Source organism: Dermacentor silvarum, chromosome 1 (genome assembly GCF_013339745.2).
Source record: "Dermacentor silvarum isolate Dsil-2018 chromosome 1, BIME_Dsil_1.4, whole genome shotgun sequence".
Taxonomy (NCBI): domain Eukaryota; kingdom Metazoa; phylum Arthropoda; class Arachnida; order Ixodida; family Ixodidae; genus Dermacentor; species Dermacentor silvarum.
This window is the reverse complement of record NC_051154.1, coordinates 78,458,862-78,484,058: the sequence shown is the minus strand read 5'-3', so window position 1 is coordinate 78,484,058 and position 25,197 is coordinate 78,458,862. Positions and strand designations below refer to the sequence as shown.

Sequence of the window (25,197 nt, the reverse complement as noted above, 5' to 3'; positions counted from 1 at the left end):
TTGCCGCTCCCTTCAATATGCTGATTCCTACCCTACGTAGGTGGCGCCGCCATAGACGACGGCCTTTTCGGGCTCATCCGGCAGGCATAGATTATATAGGAGGCTATGACAGTAGTTAACTAGTACGAGCGTTCTCTTGGAGACAGGGAGTGTTGTTTTGCCCTCTAGCGGGCGGCATGAAGCTGCGTAGCTTGGCCGCTTTTAGGCTGGAGTGGCCACTCTTGTAATCCGTATGTTACTCTGTGGTCTGTGTATCAGGCATGTTGTATGAGGGCGTGGAATTCCACGCAGAACAGGAAATTGCATATCGGGATCCAGACTTTTAAGCCGAAAGAAGCAGGCAAGGTAGGCGACGATGTCGGCGCGGCTACTTGCGCAGGACACGTTGCGCCATCTGTAGCCGCCCAGACCAACTGGGCCAAGCTCATCACTCACAGTACTTTCCCTTCAATCCGCCTGGCCGTTGAGGCCGTGAAGACTCACCGTCCTCAACGCGCGGGGACTGCTTCATCCTCCCCCACTACCTGCGTGTAGGTTATGAGGCGGGCACCCCAGCTCGGTCGAATAATAAAGTTTGCAATCAATCAGTCAATCAATCAATTTCCCTTCATCAAGGGACTGGTGGGACTGCCCACTGCACGTTCGCTTTAAACGTAGTTTAGTTATGGTTTATTACGCAGACTTTCTTCAGAGTGTCCGGTTATCAAGGCACTGAGAGATATGCTGCTCTTCGCGTGTTCATCAGCTGACTGACTGCGTTTGCAGCAAGTTATGGGTCGCTGTGAGATGCTCAACGAATAAAGCGTTTTTCACGTTTTCCCCCCTTCATTTTCTTGTAAAATTCTGTCTAGAGCGAACCAGCTAGACGTGGAAAGGTCACACCATTATCAAGAACTCTATTTGCAGTTGCAGGTTGTTCTCTTATCTATCCACGCGTAAAACCGCGCAGACGGCGGACGGCGGCACAAACAGCTGCAATCAGGCACAGCGACCGAAGTGAGAAGGTCAGGTCGCCTTGGGTCGTCGACATCGCGGACTGTGCATACTGTGCATACTGTGCCGTGTTCAAAGTGCATATAACTATTTTTGAGAAACCAAACATGTCGGCAGTCATAGTTAGCACCATTGATAAGTACCGCGAGAAACTAAACTTAGTAAGCCAAACAATCTGGAAAAACCCAGAGTTATATTACCGTGAAGTGAAAGCCCACGATTATCTCTCGCAAGCACTTGAAGACGAAGGCTTCCAGGTCCAGCGAAAATATCACTTGGACACTGCCTTTAGAGCTGAATATTCAGTTGGGTCAGGTCTGTATAATTTTATGTGCTTGCGATGCTATTTAGTCGCTTTACTCTTTAAATAGCTTCTGTAGTGCGTCGCTACCCCTGGAGGCGAAGCACTGCTCTGTGCATACGTCCAAGCATAACCTTGTTTTGCCGTGTGTGTATGTGTGTGTGCAATACAGGTGGTCCCGTGATTTGCATCATATGCGAATACGATGCGCTGCCTGTAGTTGGACATGCCTGCGGGCACAACTTAATAGCTGAAGCAGGGTTTGCCGCTGGAGTGGCCGTGAAGGAAGCGTTGCGGTCCGATCCGAAGCTGAAGGGCAAGGTACCACTCGTGCTGCAATGCGCGCCCACCCTTGGGTCGCCCTTTCATTCTCTTGCTTTTCATGTGCATCATACTTCTCTGCTCTGTGCTGGACGATCTCGAGCCTATTTGTTGCGGTCCGCTTTGCTAGCTGCTTGGCCGAAATCTTGGGGGGGGGGGGGGGGGGCTGCAATTTTGGCGCGTGATTTGATCACGATAGACCTGTAACGATCGTTGGTGACGGGTCGCCTTTCACACTGCATATCGGCTCACCTTTTCTAATCTTCTGATCGTGCACATATCTAGAAGGAATCCACATCATTGCCATTTTTCTGCGTTAAAAACTCTATATGTAACTCACACGATATCATTATATGGTCACCAGATAAGAGCATAGTGGCACTATATTTAAGGAATTAACAGTTGTCACTGCTGATACTTTCACTGTTAAAGCTGTAGCAAATAACCACGTTGTTGCTTTGTGCCTGCGGTGTTTTAGTTGGTTGTGCTGTTTCTTCTGCATCGATCCTTATGGAATATGTGAAGTGCTTGAAACAAACTTTAGCCTTCTATTTCCAATTCTCCAGATTGTTGTCCTTGGAACACCAGCAGAGGAAAGTGGTGGTGGCAAAATTGACCTGATTAATGCAGGTGCATTTGCTGACATAGATGTGGCCATGATGGTTCATCCCAGCAGAAGCAATGAACTGGTTCCACTATTTATTGGTGTTGGCCATGTAAGTTCCTTATAACTGCACATAAGTTTAAATACTTTTGGGCTGCCATATATTGATAAGTGAAAGCAAACTTTTTTTTTTTTTTTACAGAAACTGCTAAGTTATGAGCCATTTTTATGTCTCTAAGAGGGGAGTTTCATATTTTTGTACCGTTAAATGGTATTGAACAATTTTCTTATTATTGAGTAGGTAATAAATTGAAATTTATATTACTCACATTTCTTGTCGGTCGAGTCAGTTTGACTAAAAGTTGTACAAGTAATAATTGAATTTTCATTTCCGACATAAAACCAAACGATAAAGTTTTCAACATACTTAACTGTGAGAAAGCCTGTTCCTGATTGCTAGAAAATGTCATATGCATAGTGCTCTCTTTTGTAGACGAACTGCTTGGTCAAGATATGTTTTATATGTATGAGACATGTCTCCCCATCATAAATTTTGAACTGTGCTCTCAAGTACTTCCTCGAGGCATGTCTCTTGCCACGTTGCCACCGTCCCACGAGTGCCATATTTCCTCTCTATCTGTGGAGCTGTCTTCAACCAGTGCTCGTTCTGCGCCTTCTGCATCTGCTTCACCTGACAACATTGCAAAGATGATTGCGCCGGACCTCCCATCCCAACAAGCCGCAGAGCTTCATGACCTCATCGATTCCTACTAGGACATTTTAGACCTGAACAATCACCATTTGGGTCAAACCACTGTTGTGAAGCATCGTCGTATAATTTCCGGCAATGCAACCCTTGTTCACAGATGCCCATACCAAGTGTCGCTCAGAGTTATCCAGATAGAAGTTGACAAAATGCTTGCCAAGGGAATTGTTGAGCACTCTTCCAGCCTGTTGGGCTTCCCCTGTTGTTCTGGTCAAAAAGAAGAATACCAGCTGGTGATTCTGTGTGGACTATCATCATCTAAACAAGATCACCAAGAAAGATGTCTACCCACTTCCATGCATTGACGACGCTTTCGATTGCCTTCACGGTGCGACTTATTTTTCATAAATAGATCTTCGCTCCGTTTATTGATAAATTGCCGTTGAGCTGGTCCGTGAGGAAACTGCATTCATAACACCCAACGGCCTATATCAGTTTGGGCTAATGCCTTTTGGCTTGTGCAGTGCGCCGGCAACCTTTGAACAGATGATGGACATGCTCTTGTGTGGCTTTAAATGGTCCATTTTTTTGTGCTACTTGGACAACGTCATTGTATTTTCTCCAACTTTTGTAACCCACCTTGAAAAACTTTCATCTATTTTTTCTGTTTTTCGCACCGCTCGCCTGCAGCTCAATTCGTCCAAGTGCCTTTTCGGTCACCGCCAAATAACCATGCTCGAACGTCTCGTCGATCCTTCACATATTCGTCCCGACCCTGCTATATTAGTGCAGTGCAGAATTTCCCCGTGTCGACCTCTGCAAAAGATGTTCGAAGCTTCATTGGCCTGTGCTATTACTTCCACCGGTTTGTGAGAAATTTTGTGCACGTTGGGGCCCGACCTCTGACTGACCTCCTCAGTAAAGACATTGCTTTCTCAGACCTCATCATGCTACTCACGCCTCCAGTTCTCTCACATTTTGGCACCTCCGCTCCCACAGAAATTCACACTGGCGCCAGTGGGTACGGAATCGGTGCAATTTCAACCCAGCGCCAATGTGGGCATGACCGCGTTATTGCCTACGCCAGCCGTGGTGGACTTTTGCTGTCAAAGTTATTGGTGTTTACATTGTCATGAAATAACATAATGCAAATCATGGTAGACTAGAATTACCCATTCACAAGTAAAACACCAAAATTCTCATCCTGCTGTGATGGCTTACCTGTGATTCTTAGTATTATATGTTTTCTTCACAGACGCGTGGTAACATACCATGAAAAGGGTTCATTTACCATCAGGCATTCAAGAAAATATTAACAAGATTTTTTTTTTCTTTGCAGATCAGTGTAACATACCATGGAAAAGCTGCGCACTCATCAGGTGCCCCTTGGGATGGGATTAATGCTGTGGATGCAGCAGTCATGTGTTACAATGGCCTGTCGTATCTTAGACAGCACATCAAGCCAAACTGTCGTGTAGGAGGTATGCATTTTTCATTTCATTTCATTCATTTTACCGTAAGGGTCCGAAGGCATAAGGGGGGGGGGGGGGGGGGCTCGTTCAAGTGTTAAAGTCAACTGTTTCAACAGAAAGATAAAGAAAAGAGGTGGAGATCATGAGAACGAGATCAGATGAGCAAGGAAGAAAGTTTTACAGTAGATATAAATTCCAAGTTGAGTATAGGGTAAATTATACAGTAGTAAATGTAATAAAAATAACATAGCAAATAAATAGATAGAATGTGCTGTATGTGATTTGTGCTCAATGCACGATGCACCTATATTCAACGTATGTTACGAAAGGCGATAATTTAGCTTTGCGTGAAATACTTTGCAATTAGTGCATGTGACAATGGTGTTAGGTAGGTTAAAACACGTTGGTGGGCTAGTTGGTTAGAATCCATGGTAAAATGTGTAAGCGCGACTGAACAAGGACATAGAAATAAACAGACACACAAAGACAGCACTGTCTTTTTGTGTCTGTTTCTTTCTACGTCCTCGTTCAGTCGCGCTTACATATTCTACCATGGGTGTGGGGTAGGTCATTTCAGAGCATAATAGCCTCAGGAAAGAAAGAGGAATTAAATGCTAATGTGTGGCCACCAATGCTTGAGATGGCATGACTATGTCTTAGGCACGAGGACGACCAGTATGACGTTTTTAGCAATGCGTGTCTTGATTTTGGGTGGTAGTAGAAGAAATGTAGAAGAGCAAGACGTGAGATGGCACGATGAGACATTAGAGTCAGGAGGGAGAGTGTCCGTTTTAACTCGGTGGCGCTGGCTTTTGGTGAGTAGTCCAAGGCGATAAAGCGAGTGGCGCGATTTTGAACAGCTTCTAAGCATCTAGTTAAATATTGCCTCTGATAGATGCCAAATGAAGGAAGCATACTCAAGTTTTGGTCTGACGTACGTCAGGTAAGCTAGATTTTTAATCTCAAATGAAGCGGATTTTAAGGTGTGTCATAGGTAGCCTAGTGTCCGTAAGGAATCTGTGCAAATGGTTTCAATACGTGTGACCGACGTAAGTGAAGGTGTTAAATGCAGGCCCAGGTAGTTGTGTGAAGTGGTGTTGCTTATGAGGGATGTATCTATACTGTACACAGGGCTGATCGTGGTGTGTTTTCTGCTGAATGTCGTAAATTTGCATTCGTTGAAGTTTAGAGACATATGCCTTTTGTTGTACCATGTTGCGATAGTGTTACTATCTTCTTGAAGCGTGATACAGTCATCTGATGTGTGAATTTTGTTATAAATGACGCAGCCAATTTTTTACGTTCATGGGCATGTCATTGCTGTAGATTTGAAATTTTCTGTAAGTTGTTAGATTTCTGATAACTGTAATAGAACATTTCCATAGCACTTCATGCTTAATCTTTAGTATAAGCATAGCTTAAACCACACCTGCCGTGGTGGCTTAGCGGCTATGATTTTCTGCCGCTGAGCACATGGTCATGGTTTCGATTCCTGTCCATATCAGCCACAATTTAATAGGGGGGAGGGAAATGCAAAAATGCTATTTTACTTCGATTTACAAGTGCATAATATGAGCATGTATGACATGCATAATGAATGCATGTCATTTGTCATATGCCCCATTCTGATGAGTTAATTAATGCAGTGGCGCATTGACGGGGGGGGGGGGTCGAGTGTTGTAACCCCCCCCCCCCCTTCCACCCACGCGCCCATCCCCACCAATCCAATGTGTACCTTCAGCGCTCTGTTCACATTGTCATAACAAATCAGGAGGTGGCTTGAGGTCGAATTTTCCTGATTAACAAAAACACTCTATCAATGTCTTGTATTTATTCATTCACTCTTAAATTACTATGAGTAAAACGTTGAAGAAATTAACATTGTCATCATCCTTGGTGTCATTATTATAATTACTATTACACATTTTATTTGCTGTTGGATTCCTCTGGCTAAAGCTAGGAAATTGCATGTTATGCAAAGTGCTTGCTTCCCCGCCCCCACAAAAATTAACCTCCCCCCCCCCCCCCCTGCAGAGATCCTGGATGCACTACTGAATTAATGTATTTATAAAATTAAGGAGTGGAAATGGCTGTCAACTTCGTCAGCACAGGCATGAACTGCTGTGAGCCACAAGTCAGTAACACGCGTGTAGTTGGTTGATACTACTGTCACATCCCAAAATTCAGTGAAATCCTCTTGCATTTCATTTTATTGCGATAGCAATTATATGGACACTCCAAGCAAATTTGTGCCATCGGCGGCGGCGTTGCCGTCGCCATGAGGTTCCGTATAAAGTCCAAGGGCAATAAAATCGTCGCCGCGCGCCTTATGCAGTGAGTGAATGCGCGCGAGGGACGCGTGCTTTCACAGAGAGCAAACGCAAGGCGGAGAGCAAACGCGGCGTCTTCCGTCGTGCAAAAACGCCGTGGGGGGATGGAGGGAGGAAGAGGAGGCAATGTTTCGCTGCGGCACCAAATGCGTATCTTGCAACAGGGCGCAAGGGGAACTAGTGACTCAATTTCCCACGCGAAAGGAGGAAAGCGGGAAGGCAGCACGAGAGAGGTGCTGCTTCTACGCTGCCAGCAACCGCGAACTTGTACTTTGCGCGGCTGCGGGCTATCGCGTGCACCATATCTTTAAAAAGCCTCAAAACCACCCAGAGGTTGAAATTTAGTTGTGGTGTTGCAGCTGTGCATGAGTGTACAACGAACACGTAGCTTCGATAATTTTTCGAAATGGTGCCGTAATAGCGGAGTTACACGCGTTTTATGATCGGAACATGGCCCTCGCTCGTTTCACTCTTTCCTTGGCTACTCTCCATTCGTCGGCTGGTCTCTCCTCCTCGCCGAGTGCTCCTCCAAATATCACGTGACGTCATCGCCAACGCGCTTCTCAAAACACTGTCCACTTACGGTTAAAGGGTCCCTGAAACGGTTCAGATAATTTTTGTAAACGCGTAGAGTACAGCTACAGTAAAACAGTCGCGTGAAAATTTAAGTGAAGCGACTCATATTAAGAGAGCTACAAACGATTACAAGTTACCCTCCTCCCTAGCCATGCATTTCCTCCTCAACTCGTTCACCGAGTGATCAGGGCCAAGCTCCGCCTTTGCTGGCTCTACGTCATGTTGTGACTTGTTGTCGTCTACTTCCGGTTGTCTTGGAGCCAGTGCGCGAAGGCTCTCCAACCTCTCCGCTATCCGCCCGGCCGACGATCCCCACCGAGAGCGATCAAGCAGCGTGCGTTGCGAGCGTTCTGTCGCAGAGCCGAGCGTGTCCGGTATTCCGGCAACCACAGGCGAGCTGGGTGCTCTGACGACTAGGCAGAGGCGTAAACTAAAGCCCCTCCATACCGCTGTGATGAAGGAGCTTCGTAGACGTACGTGAGCGGCCTGATCGGCATGCATGGTCCAGTCATCAGGTGGCGCAGAGCTTAACCAGCCAAATACAGAGCTGATATTCCTGTAACCAAGTGTAAAACATTTTAAACATACAAAAAGATTACGCTCCTGCCGAAAATTTGAGCCAGCAGCAAAGTAGAAAAAACTTCGTTACTGGTATATTAGCTGTGTGTTTGGTTGAGCTTTGTGCCGCCAGGTGGCTGCTCCATGCAAGCAGTTCACGTTTACGCCTCCGTTCATCACGTAAAACGTAGTAAAATGGCCAGCACACTTGCGCTTGCGTTTACCTGAACACTGGACACGCTAAGCTCTATTGTGGCAATCCTTCGACGTGAAGTGACGGTCGCAAACGTGTAGATGCTGGCGCCGTTTGGATACCGACAGTCCGATGCGCTGCAGCCACTCCACTCGTTTGCTGCCTTGCAGCGGGGCACGATGTCGCAGCTTGACATGTCGCCGATTGCTACGTTTGCAGCCCACAACGCAACAAGGGCAAACCATGCTGCTCGCGAAAAGAAAGAGCAAGACCAACACTGACCGCGCAGCTCTCGTCAACACGTTTTAACACAAGCAGATGACACTTGCTGTGGGCCGGAAGTGCTTTTAGTGTAGTGATACATGTCCTTGTGCATTCTCTTTCTGTTACTTTCTTTTTATAGAAACAAATTAACTAATATCTAAACTATTACGAACAACATTTGTTCACCATAATGCTGGGAAAAATTATTGATGACTCGCCCTGGGCAGCCAATCGGATAGCTGGCCCTACTGACGTGTTATGGTCAAATCGCGTCACTTGGTCACAAAACTCAGCCGATTGGCGTGTTGCGATCGGTAGCAATGTACCTTTTTAAAGCTTTATAATAAATTACATGCTTTACGTGGAGCGCTTAGATGCATCAATTAATGATCAGAAGGACCTACTCTAACGACTCAGTACGTTTGTTTTGTACAAAATCGTTAAAATCGTTTCAGGGTCCCTTTAAGGCACGTCCACGCTAGCGACAAATATACTGACGGCGAACCGGCCTCCAGTGCCGTAGAACGTCTGCCACGCGAGAGGTGTCCGACGCCAGCGTTTTGACAGCGGTTGTGTGCAGTCATCGAGTGTGATCTATTCATGATTGCTTGTGCGTGCTGACACCATGCTTGTTAATTCAGTTAGTAAGCAAATGTGTCCAAGTTTATGCAGCCGATAAAACTACTATCCTTACTCCGTATAGCTCTCTACTAATTTACTATCGCAATCGATGCTTCGTCTTTCAAGTGAAACTGCGACATTTTTTTTTATATAACGCCTACTTATGTCAAATTTGTACCTGGCATTCTTCAAAACAAATGTGAGAATGAACAAGTCCCTACAGCAGTCCTCTTAAGTAGCACACTAATCAAATGCTTCTTGTAAAGCACTGTCTGGGCTCATTTTAGTATGGCCTCCAGTGATTTACAATCCAGACCTTAAGTGGCCTCCCAACTCCGTCCCAGGAAGTGATTTTGAAACCATGTGATGACCCCAGCATGAAGGGATGGACATGGGATGCATTTGTATTTGCTAGAATGAATTGGTTCTTGGAGCTGGCGTGTTCCTTGGCTTGCGAAAATGACACTCTACCTCCAATGCCAGCCTTTTATGTGCGCGCAGAAGGGAGAGTTCAAGAGCCATGTGTTGAGTGCTTTGTGTGCCTGCGCCTTCTTGTCCACATGTATCTAGGACAATGTTAGCCAGTTACACCAACCTAATGGAGCTAAGCCCTGAGCCAAGATAGTCGTCAATTGTCAACAATATCACCAGCACCTGATTCGCAATTGGCTTGTGTTATTATGCCACCAAGAGTGTGGAAAGCGCTAATCGACTTCTTGCAACTAGTGTTTTTTCAGGAATGTGTGCTTAAATGAGCATAAACCGCTCAAAACATAATGTGACGAGTCTGGATTTAGTTTTTTGGTAGTAAATAAATAAAGTATAATATCTGCGTCAGTGTCATTTTAATTAGACTGTGAGTGATGATTGTTATTTCCTGAAATTTATGCATTTCAAGTTAACTAGACGAGTGTGTTAATTTTCAAATTATTTATGTCGATTTTTACTTTTGTATGCAGCTATATTTACTGATGGAGGTGCAGCAGTTAACATTATCCCAGAACGTTCTGCCATGGACATCTTATACCGTGCTCCCACGGTGAGCATGATGGCTGAATTGCGCAAGAAGGTCATGTCCTGTATCTCTGCTGGTGCTGAAGCCACAGGTTGTACCATGGAAGTGACACGGTCCTTTAGCTTCAAGCCGGTTGTTACCAACTCTGTGCTTGCACGACTTTACAAGAAGCATGCCGAAACACTTGGTATGTTCTGAAAATATACTTCAAAATCACTACTTTCTTTGCTACACACCATTAGCTACATAAATGCAGAGGCAGAATTTTGAGGCTACATCGAAGCAAGGTTAGGCATGTTATGTGTATCAGCTGTTTAACAGTCACTGCAAGACCACATGTTTATCGTTTTGTTTGAGTGTCTGTTTTGTGCATGTAAATCATTGTGAGCAATGTTGCCTTCGCCAACCATTTTGATATTGTGGTGTCATGCTGTAACCATACCATTTTGTAAAAAAACTTTCAAATATTTGGCAAATAAAAGGGGTGTTAGAATTGACAGATTTCCTAATTGAAAACGAATATTTGAGAAAAATAACCTTTGGATATTGAATTTAGAATATTTATATATTGAATATTGTATGGTGCCCGTTTGGCAAAAAAATATTTGAGAAAGATGACCTTTAAATATTGAATATAGGATAATTGAATTATGTGGTGTTCGTTTGGTAAAAGAATGAGGCTTATTTACATTATTTGATACATGGATGTAATGCCGTTCACAGCTGTACATCCGGTCAACTGAGTAACATGAAAAGTGACAGTAATGAAACAAGGGAACAGCATGGCACCAGGTGCACATAGAGTGTTGTGTTTATTGAAGGAGAGAAGTGTGATACCATAGCTCCGCACATTGTTTTAAAGAAAGGCCCCCAGGCCACAGGCCCATAAGCGGATTATTATATGCTGGTTGCTGCAATAAATGCACCACCATATGTTGAGAAAAACAACAATTTTGGTGCCAAACACACTACCCAACATTAACTGTAAGCGGTGTCAAGCACATTAAAATGAAAAAGATGCAGGAGTGTGGGATCTTTTGTTGAATAAGAAAGGTGCGCTACCTCTGAAACTGTTCGTTAAGTGATCTACAGCAAGAGCACAACACTGTCAATGAATTGAACACTCACTTTCCCAGTATGTATCGACTGAATGATCGCAGGCAGCAGCAACTGTGAATTAATGCTCTTGCCTTTGTTTGTCCGCCTGACTTTTCAATGTTCACAAATGTTAGCTTACACTGTAATGCACCGTGAGTGTCAGTCAAGGTTATTTATAGATCTAGTAGCATTTGGGCCCATGGCATCAGTCGAGCTTTTGTATACTTTTTATAGGTGGATACAAAGAGCATGCCACACTTCGTCGACACATTTCAAGAAGCTAGTAATAAAGTGACCAAGGCTTCACGGGTCGATTTTTTGATATGCTGCTAGCCTGACTCGCAGTATCGATAGTTGATTGCAGCTGTATCTTCTACTTGTCTGTTTTAACTGCAAATGCCGGAACGTTTTTTTGTCCGTCTAGTAGTAAAAAACTGCAAAGAAAACTGCATCTTTTTCAATAATTTTTATCATCAGATAATGTTTTATAATTCATAGATAAATGTTCATTTATGTGGAGAAGAGTATGCAACACCGAATATTAATTATGGCGAGCACCTTTTGGTAATGTTCCAACAGTGTTTCAAGTCGTTTAAGGATGGCAAAAAGAGCGTCCACCCATTTTGCGACCATTTTTCAGTGATTCCAAAAGACTGCAGGTCGATGAGCTTTAGCTGCACTGTTTAGTTGCAGTGTTCGATAGAGCTAAACAGGACACAGTAGAAGCATTCCCTCTGTCGGCCTTATGAGAGCCTTATAACAAATTCAGAAACACAGCTAACATTGTCTTAAAACTGGCATCTCTCTTCGGGAGCACCTGTATGGGAACACTGTGTACATCTGTGATCAGACATTCTCTTTGATGATTTTGAACAAGAGCTGCCTTCAGCCTCAAGTGACCGATGTAACATTATAAGGCATGCTGAGGACAGCAATAAGTGCAAATACACCAGATAGCTTTCTGCAAGAAAGAAGTGCAGCATTTCCCACTAAATTGTGGCCTGTGTGCCTCCCAGAGAAGCTGGTTTTGGCCCTTGCTGGTTTTGAGTTGTGCAGCCTAGTTTTAAAGGGATGCAAATATGGTGATACTAGTTAAATAATAAATTGCTTTGCCTAAAGCAAGAGAACAAATTTGTATACAGGTTGCCTAAATGTGAAGCATTCTTCTTGAATGACTGGGAGTTATCAAGCAGAAGTTATCTGCCTCATGCGCTTGCTCAAGAACTTGTGCCTCTGCACAAAAAATTGGAGGATGCTTAAGCTTCGCCTTTAAGAGTGGAACGTGATAGCGTTATCGGGCTCCATTCGCATCACATTTTTCTTTATGAGTAGGCTTCACTGCAACACAACGTGGGAAAGCCAGCTTATAAATACCAAGCTTACACTGATCCCCTTAAAGTCGGCTTCACTATTAAACACAAATGCATTACTGGGAAGTCATTTTTACAGGAGCAATTTAAGCCGTCTTATAACAAAATATGAAGGCCCTAGGAGCTTTTCTTATTACTTTATTAATTGTTTGCTGTTGCCCCGAGGCGTGCGCGTGTCCAAAATTTAGAAAGGCTCGGTTTTCAACATTCCCCTCAATGCTGCCTAGAACCAAAGTACAGCGAAACACCATCAGAATTGGAGGACGCTTAAACTTTCGCCTTTAAGAGTGGAACGCGATAGCATTCAAAGATCCCTGGCTGCTTATCAGGCTTTTTTCTCGTATATTCAAATTACAATTCGACGCTATCACACCTGTAGGTTGTGGTTAAGTCGTACTTTGGGATTTTTCTGACGGATTTTACTTTGAGAAATTCAATTTTTGTTCACTAAGGCCTTGTGCCACGCGGAGGGCCTGTGTGGTCGGGGTGCTTCGGGATGATGTGGTTCGGCATGATTATTTTCGCCAGACGCCGATGCTTAACGCCGAAGCCGACACCGACGCCGGATTTTCTGCGACACGAGGCCTTAACACTATCGCGTTAAAACTGCGGCTCTCTTACAACAGAATCAATAAGAACAGTCCTTGCATCTATCTCTCTCCCTCGAGACGCCAATAAGTTGTTAGCCTTTATTGAAAAGAAATCAATGTTCAATAAATTTCAAATAGTAAATTTTCGAATCAAATATGAATTAAATAACAAGGACTATTCGATTTATACTAAAAATTTCGAACATTCACACATCCCTACAAATAAACCTTCAGTTATCAACTGTGCATTGCTGTTATTCACTGTTGCCAACAATTCGTAGGTGACAAACATAGTGCAAGGACAATAAAAACATTTGGTGCATTTTGTCTGACTCACGTGTACTGGTGGCATTAAAAGGCCGTAATAGTGGTGGCCCTAAAAGTGTACGGAGCACTTGGGTGAACGAACTTTCCTTCATGGCCAAATCATGCAGCTTGTACACGCAAGTGCAGATAGTGCCTTAAAACTCCTGAATGCATGCTCTGGCTGGGAATATTATTTTCCACAGTCCCCATGCTCTCCAAGCTTTTGCAGTGAACTGTACATACCAACAGCACATAATTGCTGAAATATGCTTATGCCAATGTTTTTACTGTACGAGGAGGTACTTTTTCTGAACAGCAATATAGAGCTGTGGTATGTACACTTATCCCAAGTAATGTGTTTTCCTCCATTCTTTTGGCAGGTGTTAAATTTGATGACGGCAACACTGAGGCCAACCTTTTTGTGGCTTCATCTGACATGGGCGATGTATGCCACACAGTGCCCAGCATTCACCCTATTTACCGCATTGACTCAGCAGGACCAAACCACACAAAGGAATTCACAGATGCTGCAGGCCATCCATCTGCTCAGCCACCAACACTAGTTGCTGCTAAAGCCATGGCTTTAGCATGTCTTGACATTTTGCTCAGCCCGGATGTGCTCATACCTGAAGCTAAGGCAGCATTTGCTGCTGATATGGATCGATCAAATCGCGGCTGATTTGATCCATCCCTGAAGTCCCTATACCATAAGAATGGTCGATACTGCCTGCGATCAAAAATGCACTTCTAAATGTAAAATGTTGATTGGCAAAGGTGCTCACTGGTATGAGCAATGATTGTTGAAGGCTGATTATGTACCGTAGTGGTTAAATAAAGTTATGGGTTGTTTGTTATTAGACTCTTGTGTTCTCAATTAACTTTGCGCCATGTACAGCCTCCCGCATTTTTAGCTATATCACGTGAGAACACTATAATATGTTCGTACGTCGTCCTGAAGGGAACATCGCATTAGACGTCGACTCTTCTACAGGAGAGTGCTTAGTGCACTTGAGAGTACTTCTGCCGGTCTCGCTGATTATCGCCGCTTAAAGGTGCTAAAATGATGCGTGATGGACGCTCGCACGATATAGCTAAAAAGGGAGGCTGTACACAGTGAAAATACATGACCTTCTCTGATGTTCTTAGCAACACTGTCTCTCCAATTGATGCTTGTGCTGCTGTTTTTCTTATTGATGCTATTCATTTGACACCTTTGTTAATTAAGTCTAAAAAGAACAGAAATGGAGACGGGTGTCTTTTGTGCTGTGCCAGCAGAGGAAGCGGGCAGCTAGACTTTTACCTGGTGATAAATGTGCAAATCCTAGATGTGGATGTTAGTGAGAAAAAAATGCTGCCATAGTTCTCTTGCCCCAGTATTGTTTTTAACATGCTTTTTCTAACACATACAAAATCCATGGACCCTTCGCAATAATTCAAGTGAAGCTCTCTGCCCAATGAAACCACTGACCTTTACTATGGTGTCTAACTCAAGGCTGATGTTGGCGTGGTACCTACATATTTAATCCCCAATTGTTGTGTGCTGTTGAGCTTCCGTACACCTTCCATGGCACAATAGTTGTGTGCAAGGACCATATACTAAGAGGAGCTATTTTGTCCTGCTAATGAAGTTTCGTGGTAAAGGAGTAGCCTGCATGTACATTGACTTTGAGGTCCCGAAGGACCCTAATAAAGCTTTACCATACCATACCATATAGGCCATCCACAGCCCATTGTTTTAATAGTGAAGACCTGTCTGCTAAACAACTCAAAAGGCGATATTTCTTTATTGGGTGTTGTAGTAACCCTCAACTGCAGCTGCACCAATCTCGTCCACAGAGCATATTATGCAACCGTGTTGATAACTTAGCGGGGAAAGTTGCTAAATTTAGCAATTTTTTTAGTTTTAGTCACCTTAACGACAACATTGCCTTTTTGGAGTCTTCACGAATTTTTTTGTGACTTTTTTGGTGATATATATAGCCAATAAATTTCCCTGGCAAAATTCCTCAACAGACTTTGGCTATGTTCAGTGCCTCACCTACATTTTATCCCAAGGGGAATATATCCACCTCCATTCATAAAGGCTTTTGAATACCTACGAAAGAGTTTATTACTGAGCCATCTGGCTGCATCAAAGTTTCATTGACAACTGTCTTCAATTATTAAAGTGGGGGATTCGAGACAAAATTATGGTTCTTGCTGGCCAAGATTCACAGCAAGTGTGCACAGAAGAAATCTTCCTGATGGATCACTTCGTAGTCTTAGATTTGCCAGCTTTTTAATTACCAATGCTGATTGGACGTTTGTAGCTAATTGCGAGCTCATAAAAAAAATAAACTATTAAACTGGATAAAAAGTCATTTAAAGCATGCTGGCACTAAGAGTTCTGTCCCATTTTGTGAAAGACGCTGAACCTGAGCATGTAACCATGCCTTAAGGGTATGTCATGTGGTGATGTGATGTTGCTTTCCAGCCAACTCTCTTGAATTTTCCATGATGTTTGTGAATTTAGGCTGGTGCTATAATCTTACTTCTACGATCTTGTGTCAAGTTTTATGAATAATAAGTTATGTTCACAACAAAAAGCTGTTGAAAGATGTGGTGGCACAAGATTGCAAAGAATGCACATAAAAAAAATGATTGTGCCTGTGCTGCCCTCTTGTGGCAGTGCAAGATGCTATATACAAGAAGGGTACTTATTTTCAGCAAGTTTATTCCGGCAAGTTCTTAAAGCAAGCAAACTTTGCATGCAGCAACATTGCATCAGCTAGTCTCTGAAGAAGTCACTGTGATCTGAAAACAATGTTGCTTGTCGGTGTATGCTGCTCCAAGTTTGCTGCTGCTTTTGTGCTGTGTCTAAAAGTAAATCATTATCCGACAACAGCTATATGGTCAGGGCAAACGTGAAAAGGAATGCGTGTCTGCAGAATTCTTAAGAATTTTAAAGTTGATGAGTTGACAGGTATGGACACATGCCATTACCTGGTACACTGGTTAAGCACTAAGCTTATTTGCGTGAGGCAGTTGTACCATGCTTGGTTTATGCTTGTCACCTAAAAGACGAAATGAAGTCACATGCTGCTGGTTGACAGCAGATTCTCATGATGCATAGAGGCCTGTTTCTTGTTTTTTATTGTTGCTGCAAGGCTTTTTCGTTTCTTCTTTGCAGCCATTGTGCCAATGGCCGCAAAGAAGAAACTTATGCTAATGTGCTTCAAAAACCTTTTATCCATTTTGAAAACCGATTTATTAGGAGCTCACTACCAGCTGTAAACGTCCAATTATTGGCATATATCCATGCTAATTGGCATTGGCAGCCTAACATAAGTGACAAAAAAGTAAATTAGCAAATCTTAGCTATATAATTAAACTGCTAAATTATCTATCAATGTTTTCCTTTGTTCGCCCCTGCTGTGAATCTTGGCCAGAAAAAATTATCATTGTGTCTCACATCAACTATGTTTAAAGGGGTCCTGAAACAATTTTGACGATATTGTGCTAACCTACTGAGGTATTCCATGTCGGTCCCTAAGTGGGAGATGCCCATTACACGCTAAGCGCGTCCTGCAGGACCTAAATGAAGTTTTGCCAGTCTAGTCATTAGGGCAGGTCCTTAACGTAAAGCATGTGATTGTAAGGTTTTAAATATGTGCATGACTACCGATCGCAGCGCCGCCGTTCCCCCGAGTTTTCAGCTGCCCTGTCACCATCTATGAAGTAGGCGTGCGTGTTGTCAGTCAGGCGAGTTATCCGATTGGCTGCTCACGTTGTGTCATCAATAATTTTTCCAAGTTTATGGGTGAACAAAGGTTAAGAATAGCTTGAATGCTGATTAAATTGTTTCTATAAAACAAAAAGTAACAGAAAGAGAATACACCATGACAATTCATCACTACACTCAAGCGCTTCTGGCACACAGCAAGTGTCATCTGCTTGTGTTACAACGTGCTCTGTGTTGACGTGAGCTCACGGTCAGTGTTGGTCTTGAGGTTTCTTTTCACGAGAACTATGAATCACCCTTGTTGTGTTGTGGACTACAAACCTAGCAATTGGCGACATGTGAAGCTGCGACATCGTGTCCCTCTGCAAGGCAACAGGCGAGCGGAGTGGCTGCAGCGCATCAGGTTGTCAGTATCTGATCGGCACCAAGATCTACACGTTTGTGGCAGGCACTTCACGCCGGAGGATTATTACCACAATAGAGAGCTTTAGCATGTCCATTATTCTGGCAAACACAGGCTGACTGGGGGCTTAGCCAGATGGGCAGAGGCAAAAACCTGCATATCCTACAGGGTGCAGCCACCTGGTGGCACAGAGCTCAACCAGACAAACACAGCACTAATATAGCAGTGACCAAGTGTATTCAACTTTGCTGCTGATGTAAATTTTCAGCAGCGGCGTAATCGCGAACACATTGACTTTTTAAATGTTTAAAATGTTTTACACTGGTTACAACAATATTAGGTCTGTGCTTAGTTGATTAAGCTCTGCACCACCACGTGGCTGCACTGTACAGGCTGCTTAGACCGCTCACGTTTACGCTAAGCCCCTTTATCACAGAGGCAGTAGTATGGAGAGGCTTCCACTCATCCGTCAAAACAGCCAGCTCGCCTGTGTTTACCGGAATAACAGACACGCTCAGCACTGCGACAGAACACTCGCTATGTGCGCTGCTTAGATTGCACTCGATGGGGATCGACAGCCAGGCGGCTAGTGGAGAGGTTGGAGAGGCTTTGTGCACTGGCTCCAAGACACCGGAAGAAGACAACATGACTTCACATCATGACACAGAGCCAGTGAACGTGGAGCTTAGCCCTGATCACTCGGCGAACAAGTTGAGGAGAAAAAGAATGGCTAGGGAGGAGATTAACTTGTAATCGTCCGTAGCTCGTCTGCACTGATGTCGTGAGTGGTGGTAACAAAAGCGTGTTTTGCTGTAGTTCTGCCAGATGTGCTATATGGCACAAACCATTAAGGGGGGAAGTGATGCTTTCAAGATATGAGACAGGAGAAACTTGTTAATCACCTTTTACACTGTGTAACCTGCAGTAAACAGTGGATACTGTAGGGTTTGGGGTACCGTGGTCTTGGAGCCTGGCGTCAAACAGAGGGCCGCTCTCCAGCCTACACAGCTGGTGCACCTCGAAATGGGTAGCTGGCCTATGTATGCTACTGGGGCATCACACAAAGGCTAAGTTGGCCCACGCCATCGTCTGTATTTTCACGACAAGAGTTGCTTCCTCGGTGATACGACGTCGGGGGTTGGAGGAATAGAACAGAGGTTTATTTGCATGGAAAGGCAAACTCATTTACAGAGAAAGTCATACTTGTATACAGTGAAAGCTCGATTATACGAATCTCACGGGGTCACGAAAAATATTCGTATTAGCCGAAATTCGTATCATCGAAACACAATTAAAACTACAGTCGAATCTCGATAATTCGAACTCGAAGGGGCCCGAAAATTTGTTCGAATTAAAAGGACGTATTTTTGACGCATTCGTGCACCATAGCACGATGCACGAACGGTGCGAGTCGTGAAATATCGCGGCGCGCAAGCGCATAGCAAGCGCGGGCCACGAAACTGCCCACGCCGGCTAACGGTCGCTTCCCGATAACGGCAGAAAACGAAGCTTCGGGGAGCGGGCGGCGCCGGAACACGGGTGCGCGCGGAGACCGTCGAAGGTGAGGGAGGAGGGCGGCAGGGAAGCGGATTTGGCCGCCTCAACTCCGCCGCTTCGGTGGCTCCTCTCGCCCTCCCTCTCAACTCCCTCGTAGCTCTCTCACCTTCGACTCCGTGCGCACATCTCCGTGCGCGCCCGCCGCCGTGCTGGCGCCAGCTTATTTTAGCCGCTCCCTGAAGTTTCGTTTTCTGCCGTTATCGGGAAGCGAGCGTTTGCGGGCGTGAGCAGTTTCGTTGGCCCGACTGCGCCTCCGCCGCTGCTTCCCTCTGCGCTGCTGCCGCAGCGTGCAAGGTCAACATGTGACTAGAAAATAGAGGAGAAGGGTTCACTGCCATTTTATCCGCGTGGCTGAAACGTCGGCACTAGTGTGTGCTAGAATACGGTTGTCTAGAACACTCTAGTCGGCACGTACACGCTTGTTCCGGCGCGATGCAGAAACGGCGACCTTGCAATTTGAGAGAGGGTGAAATTTCCGCCGCGGGTTCTTTTTTTATTTTATTGCGATAGCAATTATATGGACACTCAAAAGCAGATTTCTGCCGTCGGCGTCGCCGTCGCCGTCGCCGTGAGGTTCCGTATGACGTCATTTGGAGAAGAAATCGTCGCCGCGCGCCGAACGCTGTATGTGCGAGTGAAAGGGCGCGAGGGGCGCGTCTTTCACGGGGAGTGAACGCACGGCGGAGAATAAACGCGCGTTCTGCGCCGTGCTCGCTTAAGGGCTGCAGAAGTAGGCGTCTCTGTTCTCCTTCACAATCACCATGTATGTAGAGCAAACGCGCCTTCTTCCGACGAGCGAGAGGCCGTGGGGGAGGGGGAGGGAAGGGAGGCGACGTTTAGCTGCGGCATCAGAGGCTCCGGCAACAGTCACCAACGCCGCACGCATTTTGAGCGAACGCGGGCAAAACGCGGATGGCGTCGACAACAGTTCTGCGTGTTGCCGATGCTGCTGCATGTCCAAGTTTATACAGCTGATAAAGCTAATATCATTACTCCGTATAGCTCTCTACAAGTTTGCTATCGCAATTGATGCTTCACCTTTCAGGTGAAACTGCGACAACTTTTTTTTTTTTTTTCCCGTTCCTTCGCGCGCGGCATTGAGGGGTCTCTCCTGAGCTTTTGCTCCATGGCGGTGTCGGAGCAGTGCCGGTCGGAGGCGCCGCCGCGTGATTTGGCGCGCTGCTAAGAGCATTGTCGGTGCGCGGTATGTTCGAAATAAGCGTGTTCGAATTAACGAGATTCGACTGTAGCTAAATTAAGAGGTGAACTCACTCAGGCACATGTACGTAAAAAGCATTTATTTCTTGAAGAAAAAGTGTCTAATGTCCTTCTATCTCGGTAGACATAGCTCGCTGCGACTAGGTAAAATGGCGCAAACACAACGCCGAAAAGGAAGAAAAGTACAAAAGCGCCACCGCTTCAAACTCTTCGCGCCCAGTCGCGGAGTCCGCGCTGTCCGGCGCCGCGTCCGCGCCTCCGCACCAAAAGATAACGGGAGAAAGCGCGTGACTGCGCGCTGTTCTCTTTCGCGGCCGTCAGTGGGGCGGCGTTTATTCGTATCAACCGACGCAGGCCGAAAATCGATTCGTAACAACCGTTCTCTAGCACGTTGCAAAGTAATGAGGCTCGGCCGGGACCACAGAAAAATTCGTATCATCCGAAAATTCGTATTAGCCGTGATCGTATCATCGAGCTTTTACTGTACTGGCGGAAGCACAGAGCATATCATTATCGTAGCCCACAGCTACATCGTTCTCGGAGCAAAAGCTAAATCATTCTTGCAGAGCACGCTAAATCATTCTGGAGGAGCACACTTGCTAGCACACAAGATAGCTCCTTAAATCCCATCCGTCTTCCTTAGGTCGCTTGCAAGAAAAATAGGTAATGTTATCATCGACTAATCCAATGGCCTGTTGCCGTTGCAAAACACCGCCTTCAAGGAGGAGAAGTTCGTGGAAAGGTGACTGTGGAAAGGGCAGTGCAAGTGCACCAGTCACACATTGTTCCACTGACAACCGGTGAGAGGTACATTTCCCAAATATTATTGCACTGCATGCAGTAGGGAATTTACTATCCCGTGTTAAATGCAATGAAAGATGGCTTGCTCTTGCTTCCACAATGTAGTCGTGCAGCGTCATCGCAAGCAGCTGGACCCACAACAGCTAGTGGCAGATTTGGTGATCGCGAGAACATTCTCAGTAATACAATTATTGCTCATTTGAGTTAAATAAATGAAAAATATACATATATGTCTGTGATCTCAAAAAAACTGCAAGACCATTTCATCTTTGCACTGCCAGTCTACACACGACAATTGCACATTGCTGCATCTGCTGTACGTGGCCTCCGAGATGAAAAGTGTAGCGTAGATGCTGTGGCCACCATGGGGTGCTGTCTTACTGCTGAGACATTCAACCTTTGGGCAGGGCCAGTGATCCTCCTTGGCTATGAACTCGTGCCAACAAGCTAAAGTCAAAAGCTTGGTATAACAAAACCTGATGTGACAAAATTTTCGATTTAACGAAGTGCTTTTGATTCCTCAGCAGGAAACCTGAAAGCAACAAAGGAAACTCAACATCTGGCATGATTGAATGCAATTTTGGAGCAAACTATAAGTAAGAAACACTTAATGGGAATCCTAGCTGTTGTGTTCAAAATGCCTAACATTTATTCACGTACTGCTATACAGTAAATTCATAACCATGTTGGTTTAAAGTAGATCATATTTTTTACAAAACTATGCACTATCAATTTCAGGGTAAAATTTTTAACTGTTGTTCCTATATACTTTTTTTAGCAAAACACCATTTGATGCATTGAAGCACAAAAGTAACTGAACCATTAATGTATTTCTTCACAAAGTTTGGGAATTAATATTTCAGTGTCACCTTGAGAATTAAACTGATTTCATCTTGAGAATTCCTTCCAAGTTGACCCCCGGCTACAATTTGTAAATTGAAATATACGACATAAGGTAATCAGTTAAAAACTTAATTAGTCATTTTGATTTAATTACTCGATTATGGATTTAGATTTCTCATACATGTATATTATAATTGTCCACCTCTTCGCGTAGACCAGCTCGATAAAGTACTAGAAAATTGTGCCACGGCCGCTGGATAAAAAAAAAGGTGTGGCCTGCCGCGTCGGGCGGTTGCAATGGGAGCGAATGTGAAAGCCGTAGTTGCATTGTCGGCCACTTGGCTGGGCCGAACGGCGCTAGCCATCGGCAATGAAACGCGTCGGCTTGCACGCGCGACGGCGTTCCAAGCGCGTTCTTGACGCATTTGCTATGCCGATGCCAGACAACAGCCTCCGACGTGTGGCACCGCGTCGGATCACACCGTTTTCGATGCACGCGGCAGGCCGCACCTTTTTTTTAACCAGCGGCCGTGATTGTGCTATCTGCCACAGATGATATTTAAAAATAGCTTAAAGTCTTCGCAGAAACACTTCGTATTTTTCAATACAACCCCAAAGGACATTTACCAAAGTCTCAATTGGGAGGTGCAATTGATCATGGCTTTGCAAGGGGTGTGGATGCGCATTAAACATCAAGTATTGCATTTTGTATTTCTCAGTACTACCACGCTACTTGCAATTCTACCTGCACCACGAGACCTACAGTGCGTCTCAGTATACTGAGGGTGTGAAGGAAGCCATCACAGGTATATATGCTTGAATGTGAGCGATGACATCAACTTAATGAAGTCAATCTGTTCTTGTGTATTCCTTCAACACAATTATGCAATATTATCACTTGCATATATGGATAAGTAACATTTAGTATCTATGTAGTATAATGTACGTAATATCACATAATGTCAATACACTTTGCATTACCTTAGGCCAGTAGCGCACCCAGGATATCTGCCAGGGGGGGGTTGACAGTTTGCCAATACCATCTAAACAGCACTAATTTCGATTTCTTCACGGGAAATTGCCAATAAAATGCGCTTTTTGCGAGTGTGCAGACGATTGCGCGTCTTACATCTTAGTTGCAGTACTCAAATGCGTAAGGAAAGAAAAGGGGTTAATCAAAAGGGGGGGTTAAGTCGGCCTCAGGGGGGGGGTTCCAACCCCCGAATCCCCCCCCGTCGGTGCGCCACTGCCTCAGGCATTTACTGAGTGTTGCATGAAAGCACCGGGTATACATAACTCTTCTAGCTAGCTGAACCTCTGGCTAATTTCCGGTAAGATTTCACATATCGTGGTTTCACAAACCCAAAATGTTTGTCGTCTGTGACGACGCCTCTCAGAAAATGTTGATTGTGTTGCAAAGGAATAGGGGCCTTACAAAGTAACGATATGTGCACACCATCTGTCACCGCTACGGTGAAAGGCACATTCCACCATAGTGACGACAGATGGCACCACCGTTCTATTGCATATACTTTTTGAGTGGTGCCCATGTGGTGTCGTCAAAGACGATGTGCACTTTGACATTCTGGATGAAACGGGCAAATAATGCTCACTAACATGACCATTAGCTGAGTCCTCTGCAAAACTCTGCCAACTTTGTGGGAAATTTGAACGGAATGAATGAAAATAGTATAGCCTCTATCCATGCAACACTCTACATCAAATAATCTTCGCGTCCACCAATTCTCACAACGTGTAGGGCCGAATTTCTTTACAGCGGAGCTGTTAGAACCTCGCTCTAATGATCATTCAGTCGTCCACAGCCCATCGAAACCGCAGTGTAGAAAGTGTAATTTTCATGCTACACTGCAGCTATAAAAAATGGCTTCGTGTAGGTGGGCGGAGCTACACTTTCTACACCAAGTAAAAAAAAATGGTGACTTCCTACACTAGCTACACTCGTGCAGCCAGTGTAGGTAAAAAAAAATGGCCCTACTAAGTGTGTGGTTTGCCACTACTTTACTAGGCTTTCCCCAGCCCCGATGGTCTCTGGTGTTTGCGACAGCAGAGCTATGCATAATTTTATTGCGATAGCAATTTTATGGACACTTCAAGCGAATTTTTGCCGTCGCCGTGGCCGTGAGTTTCCGTATAAAGTCCAAGGGCGATAAAATCATCGCCGCGCGCCATATGTGCGAGTGAAAGCGCGCAGGGGACGTGCGCTTTCACGGAGAGCGAACGCACGGCGGAGAGCAAACGTGACTTCTTTTGTCGCGCAAAAGGCCGTAGGGGTACGGGAGGGAGGGAGGGGGGGCGACGCTGTGCTGCGCCACCAAATGCGTATCTTGCAACCGGGCGCAAGGGGAACTGGCGACAATCTCCCATGCAAAAGGAGGAAAGCGGGAAGGCAGCGCGGGAGTGAGGCGGGGTGGCTTCTATTCTGACAACTGCGTACATTTGTGCAGATGCAGGCTGTCGCGCGCACCGTATCTTGAAAGCGATCTCCACGCGGCTCTGACCTTTGTATGCACTGTGCTTTCGCCTCTTAGTTTCTGTTGAAGCGATAGACTGCACGAATCTTCGCTCGCTGCGGCGGCCGCGCTTGCATATGCTCACGCCAGCATTTTGACAGTGGTCGTCTGCGGTCATCAAGTGGGATCTATTCATGTTTGCTTGTGCGCGTCGACACCACGCTTGTTAATTAATTCATTTAGTAAGCGAATGTGTCCAAGTTTATGCAGCCGATAAAACTACTATCCCTACTCCGTATCGCTCTCTACTAATTTGCTATCACAATTGATGCTTTGCCTTTTGGGCGAAACTGCGACATTTTTTAACACGTTAGCATGTGTCAAAGTGGGGAAAAAGTGTGTGTACTCTACTACGTGACCGACTTCCCACACTGCACACACACAAATATATATATAGTACAACTGAATGTGGTCTATTCCTCATCACCGTCAGTGCACTTCGCTCCTGGAAGAGTCAGGACGTGTGTCCAGTGAGCTCCAGAACATTCTGCAATGTGGTAAACGTGGTTTAAATCATGGATCTAGGACCTCACAGAGGTGTCACGTACGTACGTAATGCTAACGCATTTCTCTCGCATTTACCGCTAAATTACCACTGTTTTACAGCGCAGCTGCTAAGGGCTCAATTCGATGGTCGCGTCCGGATGTAGAAAAACACTCTCATTGGCTGTATGCTATGTGTGCGAGTGAAAGCGTGCGAGGGCGAGGGGCGCGCGCTTTCACGGGGAGCGAACGCACGGCGGAGAGTAAACGCGACTTCCCAGTGGAAGGGGAGCGGTGAGCGAGCAGGGCATCGAGGCACCCT

General features: G+C 45.2%; 1 protein-coding gene across 1 annotated transcript; it reads left to right on the top strand.

Annotated features, from left to right (window-relative positions):
* Positions 1-973: 973 nt before the first annotated feature.
* LOC119431170 (peptidase M20 domain-containing protein 2-like) lies at positions 974-14,172 on the top strand. Its single transcript, XM_037698645.2, has 6 exons — positions 974-1,308; positions 1,467-1,615; positions 2,182-2,331; positions 4,265-4,406; positions 9,899-10,141; positions 13,699-14,172. The coding sequence occupies exons 1-6, from the start codon at positions 1,101-1,103 to the stop codon at positions 13,995-13,997; spliced, it is 1,191 nt and encodes a 396-aa protein (XP_037554573.1). The 5' UTR covers positions 974-1,100; the 3' UTR covers positions 13,998-14,172.
* Positions 14,173-25,197: the final 11,025 nt, after the last annotated feature.

What these genes read in the sequence shown, in the direction of transcription:
- LOC119431170 (XM_037698645.2), top strand. Translation starts at nt 1,101, where the DNA reads ATGTCGGCAGTCATAGTTAGCACCATTGATAAGTACCGCGAGAAACTA. An exon ending in TGAATATTCAGTTGGGTCAG is followed by an intron (nt 1,309 to 1,466) that starts GTCTGTATAATT and finishes TGTGCAATACAG; the next exon opens with GTGGTCCCGTGATTTGCATC. An exon ending in ATCCGAAGCTGAAGGGCAAG is followed by an intron (nt 1,616 to 2,181) that starts GTACCACTCGTG and finishes CCAATTCTCCAG; the next exon opens with ATTGTTGTCCTTGGAACACC.